This window comes from Lethenteron reissneri, chromosome 60 (genome assembly GCF_015708825.2).
Source record: "Lethenteron reissneri isolate LAM-NWPU_2019-01 chromosome 60, ASM1570882v1, whole genome shotgun sequence".
In the NCBI taxonomy this organism is placed as follows: Eukaryota; Metazoa; Chordata; class Hyperoartia; order Petromyzontiformes; family Petromyzontidae; genus Lethenteron; species Lethenteron reissneri.
In genome coordinates this window covers 6,426,156-6,453,435 of record NC_083838.1, presented here as the reverse complement: position 1 = coordinate 6,453,435, position 27,280 = coordinate 6,426,156, and the positions used below count along the sequence as shown (strand labels likewise).

General features: G+C 51.8%; 1 protein-coding gene across 1 annotated transcript; it reads left to right on the top strand.

Moving 5' to 3' along the window:
• The first annotated feature begins 3,332 nt into the window (after positions 1–3,332).
• LOC133357891 (E3 ubiquitin-protein ligase TRIM71-like) lies at positions 3,333–19,733 on the top strand. Its single transcript, XM_061576049.1, has 6 exons — positions 3,333–4,249; positions 12,351–12,518; positions 13,265–13,399; positions 15,739–16,007; positions 17,652–17,850; positions 18,297–19,733. Exons 1-6 carry the CDS (start codon positions 3,428–3,430, stop codon positions 19,350–19,352), a joined length of 2,649 nt encoding a protein of 882 aa, XP_061432033.1. The 5' UTR covers positions 3,333–3,427; the 3' UTR covers positions 19,353–19,733.
• The last annotated feature ends 7,547 nt before the right edge of the window (positions 19,734–27,280 follow it).

The window sequence follows — 27,280 nt, the reverse complement described above, 5'->3', positions numbered from 1 at the left end:
CGGGGTGTGTGTGTACTGTGTGCGTGGTGTTTGTGCACTGTGTGTGTGGGGTGTGGTGTTTGTGCACTGTGTGTGTGGGGTGTGTGTGTACTGTGTGTGTGGGGTGTGTGTGTACTGTGTGTGTGGGGTGTGTGTGTACTGTGTGTGTGGGGTGTGTGTGTACTGTGTGTGTGGGGTGTGTGTGTACTGTGTGTGGGGTGTGTGTGTACTGTGTGTGGGGTGTGTGTGTACTGTGTGCGGGGTGTGTGTGTACTGTGTGCCGGGTGTGTGTGTACTGTGTGCGGGGTGTGTGTGTACTGTGTGCGGGGTGTGTGTGTACTGTGTGCGGGGTGTGTGTGTACTGTGTGCGGGGTGTGTGTGTACTGTGTGCGGGGTGTGTGTGTACTGTGTGCGGGGTGTTTGTGCACTGTGTGTGTGGGGTGGGGTGTTTGTGCACTGTGTGTGTGGGGTGGGGTGTTTGTGCACTGTGTGTGTGGGGTGTGTGTGTACTGTGTGTGGGGTGTGTGTGTACTGTGTGTGGGGTGTGTGTGTACTGTGTGTGGGGTGTGTGTGTACTGTGTGTGGGGTGTGTGTGTACTGTGTGCGTGGTGTTTGTGCACTGTGTGTGTGGGGTGTGGTGTTTGTGCACTGTGTGTGTGGGGTGTGTGTGTACTGTGTGTGTGTGGTGTGTGTGTACTGTGTGTGTGTGGTGTTTGTGCACTGTGGGTGTGGGGTGTGTGTGTACTGTGGGTGTGGGGTGTGTGTGTACTGTGTGTGTGTGGTGTGTGTGTACTGTGTGTGTGTGGTGTTTGTGCACTGTGGGTGTGGGGTGTGTGTGTGTACTGTGGGTGTGGGGTGTGTGTGTGTACTGTGGGTGTGGGGTGTGTGTGTACTGTGTGTGTGTGGTGTTTGTGCACTGTGTGTGTGGGGTGTGGTGTGTGTGGCGTGGTGTGTGGGGAGCGGTGGTGTAGCGGTTGGCGCGCTGCGCTACGCAGGCTTTCGCGACCAATATTATATAATAAAAGGGTTGTTGGGTTAGATCGCGTTATTTATAAATGTGTCGCAACCCTCCACCACCCGACGCGTTAACAAAAGCCAAAATAGTTCACTACTTTAGCCCACCGGTGTGTTGAAGAGCGAATCCACAACATTTAACATTTTCAAGTACGACGTTTCGCTGCTAATTACAGCCAGTTTCATCGGGCAATCGGGTTAAACAATGACGGTCACCCTTGCTGCTGCTGCTACTCTATTTAAGACCGGGAGCAAGTGGAGGGCTTCACGATTCCTGTTGCCGGGTGTAATTACCTGCGAAACGTCGAACTTAAAAATGTTAAATGTTGTCGATTCGCTCTTCAACACACCCGGTGGGCTAAAGTAGTGAACTATTTTGTCAACGTGACACTTTTTTTTGCTGATTGGCCGTGTCGGGTGGTGGAGGGTTACGACACATTTATAAATAACGCGGTCTAACCCAAAAACCTTTTACTATGACCACAACAGTAACGATTCATCCTGGGCCTCCCCTAGGTCGACTCGGCCTCAAATGAGAGTATCCGGTGCGATGTGTAAACATCGGCGCCAGGGAGACAAAGGCGGCCGGGCGTGGTTGCTTCCCACCTTCTCTCGCCAGCAGCCCGAAACGTCTGTTAAGACTACGGCGCGGGGCTCCGTGTTAAAAGTGTGACCTCTGTTCGATGCAGATACATTTTTAGAATTATTGTGCAGATGCTTAAATGATGGCAATCACTACGACGTTAGTGCGATGTAAATTATCGCTTCCGACAATACACAACTTTGCGTTTAGGCGCGCGTGTGTGTGTGTATATAGACGTTAACTTTCTGGATGAATTTTGTTTTAACGCTGAAAAGAACTGTGATTTTTGTTTAGTTTTTTATTTAGAGAATGAGTTTTTTTTTTCATCGCAAGGCCGGAGCAGCATGTCTGATCACGATGGTGATGACATCGCCTAGCTTAGCAGTGGATCGACCACGGCTGCTGAGAGTGACTCATTCATCAATAAGAAAATCGATTTATAAAATCGATTTATAAAATCGATTTCTAAAATTATCGAGCAAAGACCATCTGATGTTCTCCAACGAGCCCTGGCATTGTTGAGATCATCCTCGACGGATGGTTTAAAGTATCAATGTATTTTTTTATGATCAGAATAGCGATAATTCAAGTGTGTTTCATAGTAGCCGAGTGCCATTTAAGGTCATAACGAATAGTTAAATGTATCGCGATGACGTCACAACAGGGCGTGCTGTACATGATCGGGGCTGGGCCATTCGGACCGTACCATTCATGAACGGGGTGGTATGGGTACATTTATTCTTTAACTTTGTCCATATATAACCCCGCTTAAAACGGGCTACCACCACCACGACTCTTAATTTAATAGCCCTTAGCAAAATGCTAAGCGTCGAGATTGGAGTTTGTTTCGTATGGCCGTCGATGACTTTTGAAGGGCATGGTGACAATTTTTGTCTCTTCCACCCACCCCCCTACGGTGGGTGATGCCTTGTGGTCTTGCCCTGCTCTCAAATCTCGCGCACATGGGCATTTAAACCCCAGTGGGGGCCCGAAGCGCCACACCACGGCCACCACGTGTCCGACACGACTAGAACGCTGTTGTCTCGTCAATTTTTAGAATTACTATAAGACTAAGCCCTCCCTGCTTTTAATGTAGCCACCCAAAAAAAAATGAAGAATCCTTAAATGAGGGCAGCCTTGCGCGCTGGGCTTTTTAAGTGGCCGGTTGGTGAAGAGAGAGGGGGGAGAGATCCAAAGATGGAATGTTTACGAAACTGGATGTTTGCGAGTGGGGGGGTTATTTGCTGCTGCATTAATTCGTAAGTTAATTGTGTACGCGTAACGTTCAATTACAGGGGAGTTGATTAACCGATATAATTGCCTCTTCCGCTTGAATAATACAAGGGTCTTTCTCCCTCCTCCCGATCTATTACCCGTGGTGTGAGTATCGTGGGACACGGTCTACATACGCATGCTTCGGGGACTGGTTACATGGACTGCATTGTTGAAATAAGAGTGGGTGGCTTTAATTTATAGTGATAGTGACGGGTGCTTTGCCATAGTCTTCATAGCAGCCTATATCATAGCGAATTCCACAGCCCGTGTTCGCTGCTGTGTATAACCATACATCTCGCAGCGCTTCTGCATAGCCTGCTTGCAATAGCTCGCCCTAATTTAGGCTTGCGCACAGCATGCACGTCTCTGTAGCACCCACACACACACACAGCAAGCTAGGCTCAATGCAGTACAACCCACGTGGCCAGCACCGCTGTTTAGCCGATACACAGCGCAATAGACGTTAGGCTGAACAACAACAACAGCAGCAGCAGCAACAACAGCAGCAGTCTCGCAGTGTAGGAGGGCAGCTCCCATCGCTGGGTTCTCAATGCGGGAGCGGGGTTTGTGCTGCGAATGGCTGACTTCGCAGAAGCCTTCCGCACTCGAAGCCTCATCAGCAGTCTCATCATCGGCAGCGGCAGCAGCAGCGGCAGCAGCAGCAGCAGGAGAATCGTCGGTCCACCGCCCGTGCCATCTTCCGGAGGGAACCAAGTCGTCGCGATGCCTTGCTTCCCAATCAGCGCCAACAACAGCAGCAGCAGCAGCAATGCCGTTGCGTCTGCCTCGACCACCACCACCGCAGCATCAGCATCAGCAGCTGCGGCTGCTGCTTCTTCATCTGCGGCCACAGCCTCCTCCTCCGCCGTCACCCCGGGCGATCTCGGCCTGGGCCACGGGGCCGTGGACTTCCCAGACGATGCGGAGCTTGCAAGCGACCACGACGACGAAGACGACGAAGACGACGAGCTTCCCAATTTCCTCATCACCACCATCCTGGACGTGATGTCCTCCGCCGAGGACGACATTCAATGCAGTCCTCGGCAGCACGATCAGCATCATCAGCATCATCATCAGCAGGGTGGTGTTGGTGGTCGTGATGCGTCGTGGGTTGTTGTCGAAGAGCCTCCTCCTCCTCCTGCCCCCCGCTGCAGTTCGTGTGAGTCGGGAGCGAGAGCCGCCTCCGAGTGCCTCGTGTGCCGCGAGTTGCTGTGCAGCGCCTGCGTGTCCGCACACCGGCGGGTCAAGCTCACCAAGGATCACCGCATGCAGCCAGTGCAGCAGCAGCAGCAGCAGCATCAGCAGCAGTTGCAGCAGCAGCATCAGCAGCAGGAGGTGATGATGATGGTGCCGGTTCGAGACGGGGAGCAGACGTACTGCCGACAGCACGAAAGAGAGGTGGGTGGTGTGTGGTTTACATGTGTGTGTGTGTGTTTCTACGTGTGTGTGTGTTTCTACGTGTGTGTTACGTGTGTGTGTTACGTGTGTGTTACGTGTGTGTGTGTTTCTACGTGTCTGTGTTTCTACATGTGTGTGTTTCTACATTTGTGTGTGGTCTACATGCGTGTGTGTGTCTGTGTTTCTACATGTGTGTGTGGTCTGCATGCGTGTGTGTGTGTTTCTACATTTGTGTGTGGTCTACATGCGTGTGTGTGTCTGTGTTTCTACATGTGTGTCTGTGTTTCTACATGTGTGTCTGTGTTTCTACATGTGTGTCTGTGTTTCTACATTTGTGTTTGTCTACATGTGTGTGGGTCTACGTGTGTGTGTGGTCTACATGTGTGTGTGTGTGTTTCTACATGTGTGTTTGTCTACATGTGTGTGTGGGTCTACATGTGTGTCCTGTGTGTGTTGTGGATAACGTGGTATGCATCGCATATCTCTTCAGAGCCCGCCTGATCGTCTATCGATCATCGTAATCGGAGGTTTATGTGTTATCAATTATCAAGAGGTTTAGCCATCGACCAGAGGTTTTTGTTATCTTTCATCAGACGTTTAGCGTCTTTCGGTCCGATATCATCGAATCATCATCCGAGGTTTATCCATCTATCGATGATGATGAGATATTGATCAATAGTATCGGTTTTCCCGCCAGAGATTCCTACTAATTTTCAGCATCGTTTCATATCTAAATAAACCTCGTCGGAGTGGTATCAGCAGCAATAGCAACATCATCATTTCTACGTCGTTCTAAATAATAAATCATCATCATATCCCTCCCATGGTAGTGATTGATGATCGTAACCATTGGGGCTTGATTGTAATCGAAGTTAAAATTCGCGGGGTCCCCTCAGATCCGTGTCACATTGTCGACTAACTTCCATCGGATTATTTCTCGTGGATGAATCCGATAAGCTATGAAGCTCTTCGCTGGACGATCATCATCCCTTTTACGTGAACAAAGGTCTGATTATGATGATTAAATTAACGTTAGTCCACAATGTGTCATTGACGTTGATGAATTGTGGTTATTGTAGCAATCGGCGTCGTCTGAATGGCCGTAATTATTAGTCGCCAATAAGTTTGGCGTTGAAGATTCGTGAACAATTTGTCATATCGGCAAGATTTGTTTTGATAAATCGTTTAAAATCTCGTGATCTTAATTACGAAACGGGCAAATTGCATTTCGTATCATCGTTTGTGGTCATCTTCGCTTTAATTAAGGTTCATCAGCATTGTTAATTATATATTAATGTCGTGATCCGTCAACTGTCGGTCGAAATAATTAATAACAATTGTGAATCGATGTTGAAGTGTGTAAATAATGTTGCAGTCGATTTGAATGATTGCAATCAATGTTGGTGTATAATGATGGTAATCAATATCACATGAGGTAAATACTGTGTTTATTGGTTGTTATACTGTAATCATTGATTACAACGGTAACGTTGAGTGTATTCAACGTTAGTGTACAATTACTACATATAATCAATGTTTCCGAATGTAAATACCGCATCGTCGATTAAAACAATTGTTTTTAAGTCGTTTCAAAATAATTAGAAGCTAAATTAATCGCGAGTTATATCGTGTTACACGAGTAAATATTGTTCTATAATTAAGATTGTTTCTTAAGATATTACCACCGTGGCAATGGTTAAATATTGCCGCATTTCGATTCGTTTGCAATTTTTGTTCAAGTCTAATCAATTTATTCCTTCCCATCTCTAATCTTCGACCCATAATGCTTATTCTTAACACGATTTGTCTTCATTGGTGATCATCAGCATTGCCTCGGTCATTATACGAGCCACTTCTCAAAGTATCTGTAATAGTTTTTTTGTAATGTTCATATCGGGCCCATCGTGTTTTAATTCGAATAATTATAATTGCCTTAATATAATTTAAGTATTGTTTGACTACAATGGAATTAATCGTCACCCACTAACCTGCTAATGATTATCATCGCAAATTCTTATCACTCCTGCCTCTTAACATTGCCTATATTTCCAGGCACTATAAATTAAATATATATCGAGTATATAACGGAATAGTTCTAATCGTGAACATAACTTGGGTTATAGCCATGTCCCCATCACTGTGGCCATATAACAATTGTTGTTATTCATAATAGAGTTGTTTTTTTGGGTTGACAACATTGAAAACCAACATCATCATCACCATCATTTCCTTCAACATCATCATCTACATCACCATCATCAACATCACCATAATTTACATAATCTAATCTTGATTTTGAAGTAGTTTTCTCTGCTGTGGTTGTTCCGCCACCTGATGATCGAAACGTCGTGAGAATTTTTAATTGTTTAATATTTGTATTATTTTGTTATTTCCCTTCTACGTGACTTTACCGAAAGAACCAAGAATATGAATCCATGCAGTCACGAAAGCTTTAATTCAAAAGTATTTACATAATCTACATAATTTTGATCTAAAACCACAAATACATCATCATCTACATCACCGCCATCATCATCATCCACAAAACCATTCATTTGAAACATCACGGTTGTGTTGATGAAACAGTTTTGCAAATACGAGACCGTTGATCTAATTGTGGTTAAAATAACTGAGTGTGAATTGACTACATTCGTGAGGTTATATGAAGTGTTTATTCTAATAATAGTTTATGATCTGTCATCGTTGAGCGGCGGTCTTTGTTGATGATTTAAGACCAGAAACCATTGCATACAAATCTACGAGAAATATTGGTTAATTATATATCCATTAATCATATGGTTACTAATTAGTTTATGTAGGCGTTAGGTGGCGTAGCTTATAACTAAAATAAACGTGGACATTGTACGGTAATTCACCCTGCACTACCCTACCAACAACCACAGCTAAAGTTGTTAAATTTAATTTAAAAATCCCAGCTTAACTCTTATCACAAACTGTTTGCGTGTCTTGAAATATGTTTAACCGGACCTTTCAATCGCATTCTTTTATTAACAGCGCGCCGTCGTCTGTGAACGACATTGTATCACTCTAGTTAAAATGCCACTTGTGATCCTAACACTATCGTCGTGTTAACAAAATATACAAATGAATGGCCAACTAATAATGTTCATATGGATGCAACGGCGACACCGGCTTATAACGCAAATTGAGAAACTAAGTATCTAGGCTTTGTGTTGTTGTTGTTGTGTGTTCGTCCACTGTTCTATTTGAAACTAGGCCTCGGCAAGGTAAGGTAAATTACCCTTTTTACCGGGTAAAGGTGTCGACATGCCAAGGGGTACGGTAAAGGGTACAGGGTAAAGGTAGCTAGGAAGAATTACCCGGTAGGGTAAATATAGCGCGAAATATTACCCGGTAAATACGGTGCCTTGTTTATTGCTAGAATCTCCGTGGCGCAGTCCGTGGCCTCAATTTAATAAGTAATATAAAAAAAAACGTTTTTAAAAACACGCTTTTATTAAATGTACTCGTAATGACAGAACTCCACGACTCCAGGAAGTGGCCCCGAAGCTTGCCACAACGTAAGGGAGCGTGGTGATTTAGAGCCAACGTCAGTTGAGCGTGGACAATTAGAGCCAAGCCGAAACATAACGTATACTAAAGATCGTTTAAAAATATGTATTTTTTAGTGATATAATATAGTATTGTCACCATTTTGACATACGTATACCAAGTCTGCAGTCGATACCACATTAGAAAGTGGGTTAAAATTGAGTTACAAGATTTGAGGATACGACAACGACGACAACAACAATGACAACAACAACAACAGAGTGAGTTCAATGAAAGCGTGTAAAATTGGAATCATCGAGAGTATTCTATATGAATAAAGCGCTCTACCCAGCATTTACCTGTTATAAACCTTGTTCATGTGTAGTAAGACCCCAGTATTTACCCTGTAATCGGGTAAATTGTATGGAGTGAGGGTAAAGGTAGGTTCGTTGCTTTTTACCTTACCTGCTAAAGGGTTAAAGGTAAGGGTAGAGTGATTGTATTGTGGTAAGATAAAAGGTAGGGTAAGGGTAGGCTCGTTGTTTTTAACTTTTACCTTGTTTTGCCGAGGCCTATTTGAAACAAAAAAGTCCTTTTTAAAAAATAATAATAAAGTTATATCAGGTACTAGGGCTCACCTTACGTGACCCCCTCTACTCTGGAAGTAGCAACGGTTTTTTGAGGTCTCGCGAACGGTCGCCGCAATATAATTTATAATTTAATGCGTCGTACGCGTAATGCTCTAACTTTGTGTGTGTGCAGCCGTTTGCTCGTACACCCCCCAACGCGTCTTAAGATTGTTCCGTAATTTTGACGATCTCAAATGAACCCTAAAAGCGACACGTACAGGAAAGGGCACGCGTTTAACGCGTCAAATAATGCCAGTTGGACACGTGTGGGGAGGCTTTCGCGACCAATATAATCCATAATAGAGGTGGTTTTTTAGGGTGAGATCGCGTAATTGTATAAAGTGTCTGTAAAACCCGCCACCACCCGACACGGCCAACTAGTAAGGATTGCCACGTAAACTGAACGTGGCCAATTCGTCACGAGTACAGCACTAGTGTGTAGTGTATAGTATAGTGGTGTATAGTAGTGTGGTGTATAGTGTAGTGCATAGTAGTGTAGTGTATAGTGAAGTGTATAGTGTCGTGTATAGTAGTGTAGTGTATATTTTAGTGTATAGTAGTGCAGTGTATAGTGTAGTGCATAGTGTATAGGGTAGTGTGTAGTGTAGTGTATAGTGTAGTGTATAGTAGTGTGGTGTATAGTAGTGTATAGTGTAGTATATAGTAGTGTCGTGTGTAGTGTATAGTAGTGTAGTGTATGGTAGTGTAGTGTATGGTAGTGTAGTGTATGGTAGTGTAGTGTGTAGTGTAGTGTATAGTAGTGTATAGTGTAGTATTCTAGTACAGCAACACCGGTGTGTTGCAGAGCAAATCCACAACATTTACAATCCGAGTCCGACGTTTCGCCAGCAATTACAACAGCCATCATCAGGCGATAGTATATTATTAGTACAGTACACCGGTTGTGTGTTGGAGAGCCAAGCCACAACATTTACAATCCCATCACGACGTTTCTAAAGCTAACCCCCAATCCCAAAAAAAACTATTATCAAATAATGACGCTTAAACGTCTATTTATATTATAGGCGACGTTGCAGGCAATGGTCCTTGTTCATAGCCGATTTAGATGTGCTGCTAAATATTTGGGGGTGGGGGAGGGTCATTGCCCGAAACGTCGCCACTCTGGGTTATTATCGAAGGTTCGTTTTACTGGTGGTGCTCTGTTCACCACTGCCAGGCAGCAGTGTAGCAAGCAAGGCCGTAATTATATAATAAATATTAATTATATAATACATATTGGGGGGACACACACATCAAATATGCAAAAATATATCCCCCCCCCCAATATATTGCTATAAAATAGATTTCTGTTTATATGATTGTGGTTATGGTTGTACTTTAATAATCCCTAATCTCTGCCATACAATGAAACAAGAAAAGGTAAAAAAGAAAAAACACTAATGTAATACAATACACTATTAGACATTGTAAAAAAGAAAAAAAAAGTCTATCCTATGTGTTAAAAAATTTTTATTTTAGGCAGGAAATTCTTTTCTAATTTCGATTTTTTTTTTCTGGGGGGGGGGGACCCCAGACCCCCTAAAAGATTTGGTCCCCCCCCCAATGTTGACTCCATGGCTACGGCCTTGGTAGCAAGCATCGCCACCACAACCTGCAAACTTGCTTACATTATTATCCGTTCCAAAGGTTATTGATAATGCACGCAGATGAATTGCTTCATCGGTAAAAAAAATATTCTGTTTATTTGGACTTTTAATAATATCTTGCGCGATCCAATGACCACTCAAGCTGTTAAATTCATCGGGTGTGTCTCAGACATTAATACACATTAACTTTTAACATTGACGGTTTTGCATAATAGATTAAGAACGCGTTAAACATTACATAACAGTATCTTATAAATATTTTTGGTTCTTTCGGTAAAGTCACTTAGAAGGGAAATAATAAAATAATACAAATATCTTATAAGTACATTCCATAATATTAAATCATATCGTTCAATATCTTCATACTGGCGTAAGGATTCCGCGCTGTAGCTCACGTTTCCATTAAATCAATGTTAGATGTTCTACAAATGTACTAGAATAGCGGGGTTAATTTAATTCATTTTGAAAGGATCTACGTGTACAATAATGAGAAGAGCCAGCCACCTTGGTCAATCCACTGCTGGATTAGGATGTGGCTTTGACCATACTTCACCGCCCCAGTCAGTGCCCGAGGTGGTGGTGTAGCGAGCAGACTAAGTTGGTTGTCCAAAACCGGTTTCGAGGTTTGGATCATTCCCGATTTTTTTTTTTTTTGCCGTGGCCCAGAATCTGTCACGGGTCATTTGCCGGCCTCCCTAACACAGCAAAGTGTAATCTTAATTTGTTTACTCTCTACGTAAATTACAACGTAACCCTTACCCCTAATGTGGAAAAACTAAACACGAATGCACAAGTTTGTGAGCGAGGGAATACAGAAAGGGAAATGCGTTAACTAACAAAACGATACGTGGGATCGTCCTGTTTCCCGGCCTGTTAACATGGATAGGAGTGACTTTCACTCCCCCTCCCTCCTAACACCAATCACTCGCCACTCCGGTCTCGTTTAAACACTGGGCTCACGACAGAGCTCTAGGAAAATGAAAGATTTAATTTGCACAAATGGTTGATGGTGAATTGGTGATTGAATTCGTCTACTTGCGTCTTGGCATCACAATGATGTACACGTGTGAGCGCTGCATGTTATCATCAGCCGAGTTCATCCCTAAGTGGCTATCTCTCGCTCTCTCCATGTGAGCCACATCCTTTCATAAAAGGAGGAGTCTGTGATCGTGGCCTTTTCATTCAGCTCAGTCCAAGGTAATTTACTCAACTGGGTCGGTGTTTAATCTGTGAGCAATGTTAGTCAATGGCCAGTGTTAGTCTTATGGCCAGTGTTATTTTATGGGCAGTGTTAGTCTCTCTCTCTGTGAGACCGTGTCCTTTCTCGGAGACGTCGGCGATTGTGGACTTGCGTCCATATAGGAGGACAAAGAAAAACACGCTTGTGTTGGTAAGCGCGGACGGATGCAAAGTTTCCTCCGTCACCGTTCGGCTGATGAGGTCTGCTCCACCGACACCGCCCCCCCCCCCCCCCCCCATTCGTTGATCGCGACGCAGTCGGCCCCCCACCAACGGTGAAGATCGATCGACCCTCGAGGGTTTGTGCCAGAGGTCGCAAACGGGTTTTGATTCCTTACCCGTACCCGTACCCGGCCGCACCAGGGTCGAAAACGGGTACCCGTACCCTACCCGATACCCGGCCACCCGTACCCGGCCGGGTATCGGGTACCCGATTGCGACCTCTGGGATGAATCCATGTTGCAGGCGCAGGTGGGTTGATTCTCAGAACTTGAATTGTGAGAAGAGACAAGACGTTGGGAAATGAGTGACAAACGGTTACTCGCCAGTAACTCACGGCCTACCCGTACCCAGCCGCACCAGGGTCGCAAACGGGTACCCTACCCGTACCCGGCGGGGTACGGGTAGCCGGGTATCGGGTAGGCTACGGGTATCGGGTACCCGGTTGCGACCTCTGGTTTGTGCGTGCCGTGGAACCGGTTCGAGAGCCTAGACCACCAGCTCGTAACGGAGCGCGCGAGAGCTTTGTGTGTATGTTGAACTTATTTCACACCCTACGTAGCCGGACCGTGCTAATGTAGCCAAGTAATCGGAGGTTCGGGGGAAGGACAACAAACTAAACTAACAAAAAAGCAGCTCTAAAGAAATGAGTATCAATCTAGATGATGATTTAAAAGTGCATAGCTCCAGTGGCTTGCCTAATATCGTAAGGAAGAGCGTTCCAGACGGCCACGGACGCGCATCCGAAAGCGCCGCGCGCCGATGCAGTGACCATCTTTGTTCAATGGCTTGCACGTATCTATGTTGAACTTCTTTCGCACCGTACATGGCCAACCGTTCTAATCGGAGGTGCTTGCTTGTGCGTGTGCGTGCGTGCGCTGGCCGGCTTCGCAGGTGGCGCGCCTTTTCTGCGACACGTGCGCCGTGCCCATCTGCCGTGGCTGCACGCTGGCGTGGCACGCCGGCCACAGCTTCGTGTACCTGCAGGACGCGCTGCAGGGATCGCGCGGCGCCGCCTTGCAGCTGCTGGCAGAGGCTCGTCAGGAGCGCCTCACACTGCAGGTGCGGCCCCGCTGGGGGGGTGGGGAGGGGGAGGGGAGACGCGAGGAGGCGTTCAAGCGGGAGTGTCTTCGTGCGTGTGCGGCCTGCGACGGTGCAGGGGATACGGGCGGAAGCGCTGAGATGTCTCCCCCCTCCCTCCGCTACCACCACCCCGTTACACTCATCGTCCCTTTTTTTTTTTAAGCCCAGGGTCTCGGCAGTCTGGGCACGGCCGCCACGCATGCGGTGTTTACGAGACGCCGAAAAAAATCATTTGGGAGGAAGAACAGCGGTTGCTTAATTCTACGGGGGAGAAAATGGTCACGCGCAATTGCGCGTGACGTCACCTGCTGTGTGTGCTTGCGTGTGCGTTCGGCGCGGTGTCGGAGTGCGGTGCGCGAACCACCACACTTTTACCGTGCGTGGGTGCGATCGAGCATCGGTTAGCGCACCGCGCCACCAACCCGGCGACTCCGAGTACGATTCCCGCTCACGGCCAACGTCGGTGACGGTTTTCTGAACCGGTCCTGGGCCAGGCTCCTGGTGCGGAGTGTAAATGTCAGCGCAATAAAGGTGGCCTGGCGTTGTGCTGGCCACCCGCGCCACCTTGGCGTGGCGTGCAGGTCTTCCCAGCTGCTCGCTTAACAGCACTTGCCCCGAACAGTTGGCATAGGCTCGGGGGGGGGGGGGGGGGGAGGGTGGAGGTATCTTTGTCTTGGTGTCTGCCATTGGTGACGGCTGCGGTTTGTGCGCGCGCGCGAGGGCAGATCAGCATCGAGCGGGTGCAGGCGATGGTGAAGAGGGTGGACGCCAGGATGGAGAACATCCGCTCGGAGGTGCGGGCCGTGGCCGAGCGGCACAAGAAAGCGCTGGAGGAACGCGAAGGGGAACTCCTCTACAAGGTGACCCCACTCTCCCTCCAGAGCTGGGGTCGCCAACCTGCGGCTCTGGAGCCGCATGCGGCTGATTGGCTGCCCCCTTGGGGCTCTATGGCTGCCCCCTTGAGGCTGATTGGCTGCCCCCCCTTGTGACTCTTTGGCTGCCCCCTTGTGGCTCTTTGGCTGCCCCCCCCCCCTTGCGGCTCTTTGGCTGCCCCCTTGCGACTCTTTGGCTGCCCCCTTGCGGCTGATTGGCTGCCCCCTTGCGGCTGATTGGCTCCCCCCTTGTGACTCTTTAGCTGCCCCCTTGCGGCTGATTGGCTCCCCCCATGCGGCTCTCTGGCTGCCCCCTTGCGGCTGATTGGCTGCCCCCTTGTGACTCTTTAGCTGCCCCCCCTTGAGACTCTTTGGCTGCTCCCTTGAGGCTGATTGGCTGCCCCCTTGTGACTCTTTAGCTGCCCCCCCTTGAGACTCTTTGGCTGCCCCCTTGAGGCTGATTGGCTGCCCCCTTGTGACTCTTTAGCTGCCCCCCCTTGAGACTCTTTGGCTGCCCCCTTGCGGCTGATTGGCTGACCCCTTGTGACTCTTTAGCTGCCCCCCCTTGAGACTCTTTGGCTGCCCCCTTGAGGCTGATTGGCTGCCCCCCCTTGCGACGCTTTGGCTGCCCCCTTGAGACTCTTTGGCTTGCCCCCTTGCGGCTGATTGGCTGCCCCCTTGCGGCTGATTGGCTGCCCCCTTGCGGCTCTTTGGCTGCCCCCTTGCGGCTCTCTGGCTGCCCCCTTGCGGGCAGCCGTGTAACAATATAAGCCCGTAAATGTTACGTAAAGATAAACTATGGCAGGGGATGGGGTAACTGGAATGTCTTGGTGACTACAAAATGTACAACAGTCAAACCGCATTGTTTATATATAGACGAGCTTTACTACCCGGCTTCGCCCGAGACTTGGATTCTTGTCTTGGATTAGTACACGGCCTACGCGGATGCTTGGAGGGAGGGGGCTGCGTGACGTCAGCAGGCACACTGCGTGACGCTGCCGCATGCGGGTGACATCACAGACGTGACGTCACCGCCCACTTGCCGTGCAAAATATCTCCATTATTGCGCCCCCCCAAAATACAAAAGTCTTTTTATACTTCGTGCATTGTGTACAGTCTGGAAGCTGCCCACATGCCAAATTGTTAAGTATGCTAAACATTTCGAACAGACGCACGTATTCACAAATTTCCCTTTTATATATCAATATAGACTAAGTGGGGGGGGGGGGGGGAAACGAAATGAACACAGTTTATTCCATCACCTGTTTGTGTTTATTTAAGTCGGAACGTGTGCTATCGCCTGCTGTATACAACCCACTGCTGTGTTTGTGTGTAAGTCGCTCTGCGCGTAATGCTGCTCGCGAACTATTATAGCCAAAGACCAAAAAATTAAATGGCTCTGCCTCTTTGAACGTTCTCCGACCCCTTGTAGACCCATCCTTGGCGATGCTCTGTACGTACATATGTGTGAACTTCTTTTGCGCACCGTATGTACCCAACCGCACTCGTCGTAGGCGCCAAACGCACTTAGAAAGAAATTAGTTTTCATCTTGAGTTGTTTGCTAACTACGAATAATCTCTCCTCTCTCGGGGTCTCCACTTGGCTGGGGCAGCGGGCCCTAATTCCCCCCCACCCCACCTACGTACTCAAAATAACGCAAAGGGTTCCCAAAAAATATATATTTATTTTGTGTTCGTCGTTACAAATAACAATTCAGTTTGACACGTAGGCTTTCGGGAGTAAGAGCAGAGCCTCACCATTCTGGCGAATTGCCCGATTTGATGCTGGATGCAATTACCAGCGAAACGTCGTACTACTCAAAAATTGTAAATGTTGCGGTTTCACGCTTCAACACACCGGTGGGCTAAAGCAGTGAACTAATTTGTCTTGTCAACGTGACACTTTTTTGCCGATTGGCCGTGTCGGTGTGGTGGAGGGTTACGACACATTTCTAAATAACACCATCTAACCACAAAAACTTTAAATTTCGATTTAAAGCTTTCGTGACTGCAGGGATTCATCTTCTTGGTTCTTTCGGTAAAGTCACGTAGAAGGGAAGTAATAAAATAATAAAAATAAAACATAATAAAATAAAATAATTCTCACGACGTTTCGAAGACGGCTGCTTGCGTTGTGGCCGAAACGTTGTGAGAATTATTTTATTTTATTATGTTTTATTTTTATTATTTTATTACTTCCCTTCGACGTGACTTTACCGAAAGAACCAAGAACACAAAAACTTTACTACGAATTATAAATAACAAATCGTAATCTCCTCTCTCGTTCTCTCTCCTGGCGCCGTCTCATCTCCGTGGCGACGCCGCAGGTGGAGAAGGTCCACGTGGCCAAGCTCGGCGTGCTGGACCGGCAGGCCGAGGAGCTGCGGCAGAGCCTGGCTCGCCTGGACGGCACGCTGCTCTGCGTGCAGCGCTCGCTGGAGCAGGGCCGCGAGCTGGACGCGCTGAAGGCGCGCGAGCTGGTGCTGGCGCGCGTCCGCGAGCTGCAGGACATGAAGCGCGCCGGGGCGCTGGCGCCGCGCGAGGACGACCGAGTCATCTTCACGCCACCCGACGGGGCGCTGTGCGCGGCCCTACGGTGAGATATCGCCACGGCAACAGCCACGGCAACAGCCACGGCAACAGCCACGGCAACCGCCACGGCAACCGCCACGGCAACCGCCACGGCAATAGCCACGGCAATAGCCACGGCAACAGCCACGGCAACAGCCACGGCAACCGCCACGGCAACTGCCACGGCAACGGCCACGGAAACTGCCTTGGCAACAGCCACGGCAACTGCCACGGCAATAGCCACGGCAATAGCCACGGCAACCGCCACGGCAACCGCCACGGCAATAGCCACGGCAATAGCCACGGCAATAGCCACGGCAACCGCCACGGCAACCGCCACGGCAACCGCCACGGCAATAGCCACGGCAATTGCCACGGCAATAGCGACGCTTGGAGGAGTTCCCGTAACGCGGGAGCGATGGCGCTAGGCGGCTATCCCCACGGGGTTGTCCGCAGTGGCGATGTTGACTCACCTCGCCTGGTATACAGGAGGTCGTGAGTTAAATCCCGACCCTGACGCCTGCTGTGTATATATGGAGTTGAAATGTCTCCCTCTCTCTCACCATGACCGCGTGGAATTTTTTTTTCTCCGGGTCCGCTGGTTTTCCCCTCCGCATTTCGAATTGAGGTGCGAGTATTCGGTTGCCGTAAATTTCCACGTGATGATCGGCTCGGTGAGGCCTTACCCTGGTAAAAAACACAAATAGTTTAGTTTACGATGGGATGGCCCTCTCCCCCACACCACCAGATTGTCCCTTGGGCTCCACCCAAGTTCGCCGTGCCGAACCCGAGCACCCAAACGTCAGCACTGGGAGAGACAAACGCAGTCAGGCCAGGCGTGGTTTTCCTCTTTTTGGCCATCCGCCTCCACCACCACGCACTTCACTTTCATCGGTGATCGACAACGGCGCTCGCCCCCAAACGGCCTGGCAGAAAGGCCACCCGAGTTGGATTCCCGCTCACGGCCAATGCCAGGTGACAGATAATTATCTGAACCGGTCCTGGGCCCTCCTCCTCTAGGCCGACTCTACGACGAGTAAAGTTTAATTATTCTTCTTGGTTCTTTCGGTAAAGTCACGTAGAAGGGAAGTAATAACGTCGTGAGAATTATTTTATGATGTTTTATTTTTATTATTTTATTACTTCCCTTCTACGTGACTTTACCGAAAGAACCAAGAAGATGAATCCCTGCAGTCACGAAAGCTTTAAATCGAAAAATAAGTTTAATTAGTTAGAATTTGTAATGCGCAATCCATCCTAGGATCGCCATCGGGAGAGACAAAGGCGGCCGAGCGTGGCTTGGGCCACCACCCCCTTTCCATGCGCGCAGTTCCGACCTTAGAAACGTCGCTGCTCGCTTTTACGGCACTTGCCCGCGGGGCGGAGTTAGTGGAACCCTTTGCCTGCGTGTGTGCCTGCGTGTGTGCCTGCGTGTGTGCCTGCGTGTGTGCCTGCGTGTGTGCCTGCGTGCGTGCGTGTGTGCCTGCGTGTGTGCCTGCGTGTGTGCCTGCGTGTGTGCCTGCGTGTGTGCCTGCGTGCGTGCGTGCGTGCGTGCCTGCGTGCGTGCGTGCCTGCGTGCGTGCCTGCGTGCGTGCGTGCCTGCGTGCGTGCGTGCCTGCGTGTGTGCCTGCGTGTGTGCCTGCGTGTGTGCCTGCGTGCGTGCGAGCAGTGCTCTGGGCAGCGTGAGCAGCGGGGCGTGCGCGCTGCTCTCCACGGCGGTGGGCGAGGGGCTGCAGCGAGCCGTGCGGGGCCGCGTCGCCACCTTCGCCGTGGCGCTGCAGGATCACGGCGGGGACCCCTGCTGCGGGGGAGGGGAGACCCTCGCCGTCGCCGTCACCGCGCCCGACGGGAGCCCCTGCTGGACCGAGGTGGGGGGGTGGTGGGGGGTGGTGGGTGGGTTGTGGGGGGCATGGGTGGGGGGGGGGCCCTTCGCCACCCCGCCCCCACCCCCCGTGCCCACTATCTGAGGTGAGAGTCAAAATGCAAACAAAAAGAAACAACTCTGATATATTATATCATTACCATTATCAGAGTTGTTTCTTTTTGTTTGCATTTTGACTGCTTGTGTTGCGGTTATTGCAAACATGATGCCTTGTATAAAGGTGTCAGTTTTGTACCAGTTTAAAGGGTAAAAACCTATCGCTATATTTTGCCACTGGTAAAGGAGGTCTCATAGTGTGGTGCTGTTGTCGCGAAATGTTAACGACCTCGCCCGGTATGCAGGAGGTCGTGGTTTCAACCCTGATGCCTGCTGTATAAGTTAAATCTCCGCGCTTAACCTGCCCGCCCGCCCGCCCGCCCGCCCTCCGCGCAGGTGGTGGAGCTGCAGGACGGCACGTTCCGTGTGCGCTACCGCTCGGACCAGGACAAGGAGCACCGCGTGAGCGTCACCGTGGCCGCCGCCGCCTCCTCGGCCACCGCGACCCCCGGCGGCGCCGGCCCCGTGCCCCGCCGCCACCTTCCCGGCTCCCCCTTCACCGTGCCGCTGCGCGCGGGCCGCAGCTACGCCGGCGTCGGCATCCCCCTCCGCTGCTTCGGCGGCGAGGGCGACGCGGACGGGCGGCTGTGCCGGCCCTGGGGCGTGAGCGTGGACCGCGAGGGCCGCTTCGTCGTCGCCGACCGCAGCAACAATCGCGTGCAGGTGTTCGGCCCCGCCGGGCAGTTCCTCTTCCGCTTCGGCGCGCCCGGGGCGCGTCCCGGCCAGTTCGACCGCCCCGCCGGCGTGGCCTGCGACGACCGCCGCGACCGCATCGTCGTCGCCGACAAGGACAACCATCGGGTGCAGGTGTTCAGCTCGCGCGGCCGCTTCCTGCTGGCGATCGGCGAGCGCGGCCACCTGAACGGCCAGTTCTGCTACCCGTGGGATGTCGCGGTGAGCCCCGAGTCGGCCGGCGGCGGCCTCATCCTCGTGTCGGACACGCGCAACCACCGGGTGCAGCTCTTCTCTCCCGACGGCACCTTCGTCAACAAGTACGGCCTGGAGGGCGGCCTGTGGCGGCACTTCGACTCGCCGCGCGGCGTCGCCTTCATGCCCGACGGCCACCTCCTCGTCACCGACTTCAACAACCAGCGGCTGCTCGTGGTGCGGCCCGACTGCGGCTCGGCGCGTTTCCTCGGCTCGGAAGGCTCGGCCCCCGGCCAGTTCCTGCGGCCGCAGGGCGTGGCCGTGGACGCCGAGGGCCGCGTGATCGTGGCCGACTCGCGCAACCACCGCGTGCAGATCTTCGAGCCGGACGGCAGCTTCCTGTGCCAGTTCGGCGGGCCCGGCAGCGGCCTCGGCCAGATGGACCGGCCGTCGGGCATCGCGGTCACGCCCGACGGTCTCATCGCCGTCGTCGACTTCGGGAACAACCGCGTGCTGGTGTTCTAGCTCGCCGTTGGCGCGCGGCTCCCGGTTCTGGTAACAAAACCCCCGAATCGGCGCTCGCCACGTGACGGCTCGGCTGGGGGGGGCCGTGTCGCCCGGTTTGTCCCCACGCGAGAGTTGGTCCCTTCTCCGTAGCTCCGTTTTTAACGGTGACGTCGAAGTAACGTCGAGAGAACGAAAAAAATTTCTTTCGACCGTCGCTCCCAACGGTTTCGTTTCACCGTCGGTTCGTGGCGTGCCCGGGGCTCCTTCACCCCCTAAAGCTGCCTTACCATCCGCGTCGTCCGTCTTAACAAAACAACAACGCCTGTCTGTCCGTCCGTCCGTCCGTCCGTCTTTTACCAACCGTTGTACACGCGACGCTCCTGCTTTTCCACACCCCCCCCCCCCTGGAATTTTCCGAAAGACTTTTTGTCTTGGGCAGCATCGGTGGCGGCGTCAGTCGCGGCGATCTTCACGGTGAGAGGGTGAAAGCAGCACGCCCGGAGCCTAGTGGCCCCAAGCAGCCGCGGAACGAGCGTCGGTATTGCGTTTACCCGCCCTTCCCACCCGTGTCCTCTGCGAGCGGCGCACACCAAATCCAGCGCTGATCGTCGCTGCAGAGCGAGTTGACGGCACCGTTACCCAACAGGGCTGTCTCGCCCGTTACCGCACGTTCCTCAGGGATTCCGTTAGTGGAAGGGGGGGTGGGGGGTGGCTTGGAGAGAGCGGGGGTCAGGGTTGTTTATAATAATTAGCAATGTTTAGCGTTTGTTATTGCCCCCCTCCACCGGTGAACTCTCGCGCAATGCAATAAGCGTCGATGGCGCGCTACTGGGTTCAACTTTAAACCGCTCGACGGGTTTGTACGGCGGCCGCCAATATTTTGCCGCGCACGCGCATCGTGCCGCGTTCGCCTGTGGACGCCAAAGCGAGCGAGGGAATGCGCGTGTGCGTGACGGGCGCCGGTGCGTCCTCCCGATGGCATACCTCTGCGTGACGACGTCGCTGTCGTCACGTGCTTCCAAAAAACCCACGAAAGACCTCCTGCATGCCAGGCGAGGAAGTTAACATCTCGCGACCGTGGCGCCCCAGATGGCGGTCACGGGTGTAGGGTGGGCGTGGGGAGGCCTTCCCCACCCCCCCCCCCCTCACCGGCATAACGAGTTCTGATCCCTTCACACGATTCCTCTCTCTCCGTCCATGTCCTCCGTCGATTCCCCCGTCGGGTGACGGAGAGTTGTGCCCCGGGGAGGTTGCGGCCGAGTTTTCCAGCGTCCGCTCCCAGCAGCGTGTTGACGGGGGCTGGCGCCCAAGAACCCGCCGCCCGACTCTAATAAAGCGTTTGCAGTGCTGAACGCCGCTCGCTCACTTGCCAGTCGGAGGCGTCCGATTTTGAGCTCCCGTCGGCTTCGCGGCAGTGCCGGGCGGATGAATAGACGCGGTTGTCCTTTTCCCCGCCGTAAAACATAAATTAGCTTTTGGTCGTTAAGCCTCCGGGCCTTCTGGTGGAGCAGTGCTCACCCCCCCCCCCACCCCACCGCCCGCGTAAACGACCAGGCACACCCTCGCGGCAGCGTCGTTGAACGGGGGCCGTACCCTGCCGGTGAGACTCATAAAATGTAATGCGACGCTCCTTTTGCCCGAAAATAAGCAAATTGCTGAGCCTGCGTGGCCGGGTGCGCCGTCCGGCGTGTTCGTTACCCACAATCCCTCCGCGTGTCCGGCGTCAACGTTGACGACGTCCACTTTAAATGCCGGCTCCCTCTCGCGAGCGCGCGAGGAGGCACCGTGGCCATTGTACAGCCCCCCCCGCTGGGGGTGCCGTTCCCGTTGGGGGTGGGGGGGGTTCCTTGCGTGACCGGCAAAGCGCGGACGAGTGTCGCAATTGTTCTCCGTCCTTGGACTTAGGATGGTGTAAGCACTTTGGCAGCGGCATGTTTGGTGGAACTGGCGCGCGGTCCTTAACTGAAGGCGGGGGGAGGGACGTGGATTTTGTTCGAGGGATCGAGAGAATCTCTCGCTTTTGCTCGCTTACATTTTATAAACTGGAGACGTTAGACATTTCACGAGATAAAGCCAAAGAACAAAGCGGACAAAACGCGTTTTTATTGCTGCCCCTTGTTATTGTCGCCAATGTAGACGTTGAAGGTGGGGTGAGGCACAGGGAGACCCCACCCCCCCCCCAACACGCGAGAGGGTTGAGAGAGCTGTGTATGTTGTGTGTGACGCTCTGTGTGTGTGTGTGTGTTGCGTGGCACTCTGTGTGGCTCATGTTGGCGTCTGGGGGGACGAGACGGCATGTGGGGGACGGGGGGCGGGGACGGTCTCCTTTCGGATCTTAAGAAATTCGATTTGTCGGTTGCGTACCGGACATCCTTGAGCACAGCTGGGTGGTCGAAATTTTGTCACTCGCCGGTATCGAACTGCAGCAGCATCTCAGGGAAGTGCCGTGCGTCGCCGCATTGACGGACTGCGGCGCCGGCGGCGGCGGCGGAGGTGCCAGCGGTGCCCTCTTTCCCGTTCCCTTCCTCCTCCGCGGCTACAAGCTGGGGGGGGGGGGGCGGGGGAACGGGCGGCACCTTCTCGTTGGTTTACAGCTCGCCCACGTGGCCGTCGCCGGCGGCGGTCTCACGCCATTGGCTGCTTGGCCACATGGCGCCACGGCCATAGGTAAGGGGGGGGGGGTGCAGTTTTGGAACCGCCCCCCCCCCCCCCCCCCGTATTCTCACTGCGCGATCTGCAATTTGCTTTTCCAGGGCATCTGAGTGCGGTTATTTTACTGTAATTCCAAAAGGCATTATTACCTCTCTCTACCTCACTTGTTGTTCATGTTTTTATTATAGTAATTTTTAAGCGCAATTGTAATTGTTTTTAACAAATACCTCACCGTTTCGTTGTATAAATATGAAATCCCCCTCTCCTCGTCACCCCCCCACCCCGACCCCACAAAAATAGGTTTGACCTTGTGGAATAATATTTAGACATAAGTCGCGCTCGCGCGTGTAGATTTCTCGTCGCGGTTAACCGTCGTCGTCGTTGTCGTCGTCGTTATTTGTTGCCGTCGCTGCCAAACTTTTCCCCGAGGGGCAGCGCAAACTTCCGCAGTGAATGAATGTAGCGTGTCGCGGTGTGGACAAAATATGCAATAGGGAGGAGGAGGAGGATGAGGAGGGATGGGACTTGAGTTCTCTCTCGTGTCGTCGTGCTTCCACAGCCACAGACGCTGCCAAGATGCAGCCGCGAGTCGCGTCGGACGTCCACCTGCGTCGCCCCCACTGTTATTTGGCCGAGCGTTGCCGGAATCGCAATTTGAGTTTGTCGCCGTTGGTGTGACGAGCGGGGTTCGGGGGCCTAGCCACCCAGCTCGCGTTGTTCACCGTGTGCGCGGCCCCGTCCCGGTCAATTCACCCCAACTAGGCCGGAGGTCGGCGAGAAAGCACAAAGTGGGGGGGGGGTCGCATCTTGAGTAGCGGGCACGCGTCCGGCTGATGTGATCGATTCAACCCGTGTGACCCCTTGGGGCTCCGTCGGTGTTTACCCACGCAGTGTGACCTCGCGCACGCGCTCTCGTATTGGGTGGGGTAGCCATCTTCTTAGGTTTTTTCGGTAAAGTCACGTAGGTAAAATTTTTTAATTAATAAAAGTAAAATAAAAATCACGGCGTTTCGGAGGCAACACAAGCTTCCGTCTTCAGGTGCTGTGACGGTTCCACCTGAAAACGGAAGCTTGTGTTGCCTCCGAAACGTCGTGATTTTTATTTTATTGTTATTAATTTTAATTTTTTACCTACGTGACTTTACCTAAAAAACCTAAGAATATGAATCCTTGCAGTCACGAAAGCTTCAAATCTAGAATGGGGGGTAGCCATCGTTCACGACTCGGCTGTGGCTCGATCTCCCGGCTGTGGGCTCGCGACTCGGGCTGTGACTCGCGGTCACGTAGGCGGCGACGTGGCATCTGCACGAGGTGGACAGGGCGTAGTGGGGAGCGCGTGCATCGAGTGCGGCGAGAACGAATCTAAATCTGCTCGGGCAGGAAAACGGCGGCGTCGGCTCGTGCTTCCTGCCGGCGAGTTCAAGTCGGCGGCTTTATTTCCACGGCCGATACGTTTTAAAAAAAACTACAAAAATGTTGATGAAATTGCCAAAGCGCTCGTTAGCTGCAAACGGCAGCCGGGTGTGGGGGGGAGGGTTATTTTGTGCAGAACTGATCAATGCCCCCTGCAAGGAAGGGCACAGGGAAACTTTGTGGTCGTTGTAAGTTAAATAGTTTTTAAGGAATATATCGAAATGTTTTTAGACCAAAGGAGGGAATGTGTCTCGGTGGGTTGTGTTTTTATATGATGATGATAATAATAATAATAACGGCGTAATCGCCAGTAGATTATTTTGAGAGTTAGGCAGCGAAAGTGTTTGTCAAAACATACCAAAGTGTTCTTCCCATTTTTATTATGACAACTTAATGATTTAACTTAAAAGGTTTGTGTGTATCTTGAAGATAATTTAATGACCCCCCCAATGCTGTATTAAATGACTTTGTGCGTGTGTGTTTTTTAAGTTAAGACTAAAAGCCAACAATTGTACTCTGTTCGCCATTTTATTCAACTTTTTCTCTCGAAGGGTTACAAACCAAGGCTCTAACAAAGCAACACTCAAAGCGAGTAGAGAGATTTTTAGACGGCGTGCGCTCTCATCTCTCAATTTCCCTCTCAAACTCTCCTATTTTTGTCTCATCATCATCATCGTCGTCGTCGGCGCGTGGAGACTGACCGGCCCGTTAAATGAACTCGCAGCAAACTGGTCTGTCCCAGCAAACCTCGACTGCTCACATCTATCGCCGCACGCGCTTCCACACAAACGCAGTCCCCCGCGTCGAGATCTGCCCGAGATGTAATTCTCGCTTAAAGTGCGACGCTTCTTATTGGCGCTTTTAAAGCCTCCCGTGATTATTCGCGTGCACCGTTAAAATCCGTTCTCGTTCATCCGTTTGGTGTCGGTGCCCCCCCCCCCCCGCCCGCGGGCCCCCCTTTTTGCGCGTGCCGGCCGCTACCACACTGTTGACACGCACGGGAAGTGATGGGAGCGGTTTTCTCCGGAGCGTCCTTCCGGAATGATGGCGGCGTCATGCACCCACCCAACCCACCGCCCCCCGCACCACCAAATTGCACAGACCAAAATCTGCATCGTTGCGGGGAAACGCATAATCACCCCCCCCACCGCACCTCGACGTTTTGCCGAGGTGGGCGAGCGGGAGGGTTAATAGGGGAGATGTTGCCACATCTGCACCTATGAAAGCGTTTTAACTTGTCAAGAAGCGCGTTAATCCGGCCTGTGGGCTTTCACGGAACTGGGGAGAGGGGGGAGCGACTGGCTGATGGGGAGGAATGGTTCATAAATTAATCTTGGGTTGCAAACTCAAACTGTTCGCGTGGTAGACTGCGCTTGAGTGCGCAAGCGGCGTCCTTGCACGCATGCCGGGTTGGTTGTTAAAGCGCGGGGGTCCAAACCCGCGCGCTCTGCCCCGTTCCCGTCATTCCGCCCCATCGGATGCTCTTCCCGGATTCGCGAAGCCAGGAGCGTTACAACCCTCATTGACGGAAACGTCCCCCCACCCCCAGCCTCCTCCATTCCACGACATCTCTCTTTACCCCCCCTCCCCGCCTTCTCCAACTCTCGTCCAGTATTTTTTACAATTGACCGAATGCTGTTCGTGGTTGTTTTTTAGGGGTATTACTTTTTAACTTGGTATTTATAATCGCAGGCTCTCTCTGTGTGCCCAAAGGGAACGCCGCTTGGAATCGAGTTGGGGGCAATGCTTTGGAAAGGGGGCCCCCTCTGTTTGCATTTCACGAGGCTGTCATTGTTGAGCAATTTTTATGTAACTGCAAGTGAACACATTACAAGTGCCCTTTGTGAACTAGTGAAACCTGACTTAATTGTTCGTGAGGTCTATATATATATTAAGCAGTTTCTTTTTTAAAGGTTTTTTGTGCGTTTGTTTTTCTTAAAAAGAATAAAGATTTTAATCTTAATCTGCCTTTGCCTTCTGTGTGTGGACGTGTGTGTGTGTAATAGGTTAATTAAGCCTAAAATGAGTGCCTGGTGCGGTGTGTAAACGTTGCTACTAGGGGAGACAAAGGCGGTCGGGGGCGTGGTGCTGGCCACTCACCCCTCGTGTGCCGTGCCGGCCTTCATAGGTGCTGCTCGCTAACGACACTTGCCCCAACATTCTGCGCGGGCTATACGGGTGATCTTTGTACTTGCATATACGCCCATGCAAATGGCCCTTAATCCGCGATCTCATTCATTTATATGTAAATACAACTCTGGGGGTGGGTGCCTGGCAGGAGAGGGGATTACTCCTGCTGGGGAGCTGTCCCCTGTTAATCTGTTACATCGGGGGCAGCAGCAGTTGAAAATAAACCCGAGGAAGCTCGCTCACTCCCTCCCCCACCCACCCACGCACCCACGCCACCACCAACCCCACAGATGTGGCCACTTAACGTTGAGAGGGTGGTGGTGGTGTGTGGGGGGGGGGTGAAATTGCTGATGATCAATCGAGTCAAAAGGTTTTTTCTCTCTCCCCCCCACCCCCCAACATTGCCGGAACGTGAATTCGTCCTCAAGCAGCGGCAGCGGCGGCCACGCTCCATCCACTGCTGGATGAAGCCCCCCAAACCGATGCCGCCTTCACAGCCCAGCGATGTAACTATCCACGCAACAGCAGCAGCACCGCACACACGAACTGATTTCATGATCGTTGTTGATCACCTGAACTTGCGCGTCTGTGTGGGTAGCGGTTAGCGCTACGCTGCGCTACGAACCCGGCGACCCGAGTTCGATTCCCGCTCACGGCCAACACCGGTGACGATCATCTGAACCGGTACCTGGGCCTCCCCTAGGTCGACTCAGCCTCAAATGAGTAGCTGGGGCTTGCGTAGGAAACGTCGCCACTGGGGGGACAAAGGCGGCCGGGCGTGGTGTTGGCCACCCACCCCCCGTCTCGTGTGCCGTGCCGGCCTTCATAGATGTCCGCTGACGGCACTTGCCCCGACAGTCTGTGAAGGCTATATGGGAGGTCTCTGTCTTTGTTAAGAGTGACCCGGGTGGTCATGTAGCCTGCCCCCCTCCCATCTATTGTGCGACTCGTTTGGTGGTGGCGATGGTGGAGGGGAGAGGAGGAATGTCCGGGTGATGTTGATTTTTTTTCTTCTTCCGATTGTGACTCAGCGCTGACTCACGAACAGCGGGGTTCACCACCCAGCTTGGAGGCATTAAAGTACTGCAGCGGCGGCGCCGTGTAGCAGCAGACCTGACCCCCCCCCCCCCCCCGAACCAGTCCACGTGACAGAGCACTCCCCCCCCCCCCCCCCCCCCCACTAGCCGAGTTAAAACAAAGGGGATAACAAACATGGTCAAAAATAAATAAATCTATCTATCCGTGCGGAGGTCGGGAGTGTTGTTACCTCCCTCTCGCATGTGGGGGTTGGGGGGTTCTCCTCTCTAAGATCTTGATTGAGAACGGAATTCTTGAGAACTTCCCTTTGTGTCCAGTTTGGTGTCCCTCCCCCGCACCTCCGATTCGCACGGTTGGCTACGTACGGTGCAGAAGAAGTTCAACATACGTACAGACTCACACAGAGACCCATAGACTCGCACAGAGACCCATAGACTCACACAGAGACCCATAGACTCGCACAGAGACCCATAGACTCACACAGAGACCCATAGACTCGCACAGAGACCCATAGACTCACACAGAGACCCATAGACTCGCACAGAGACCCATAGACTCGCACAGAGACCCATAGACTCGCACAGAGACCCATAGACTCGCACAGAGACCCATAGACTCGCACAGAGACCCATAGACTCGCACAGAGACCCATAGAGATCCATAGACCCGCACAGAGACCCATAGACTCGCACAGAGACCCGTAGAGACCCATA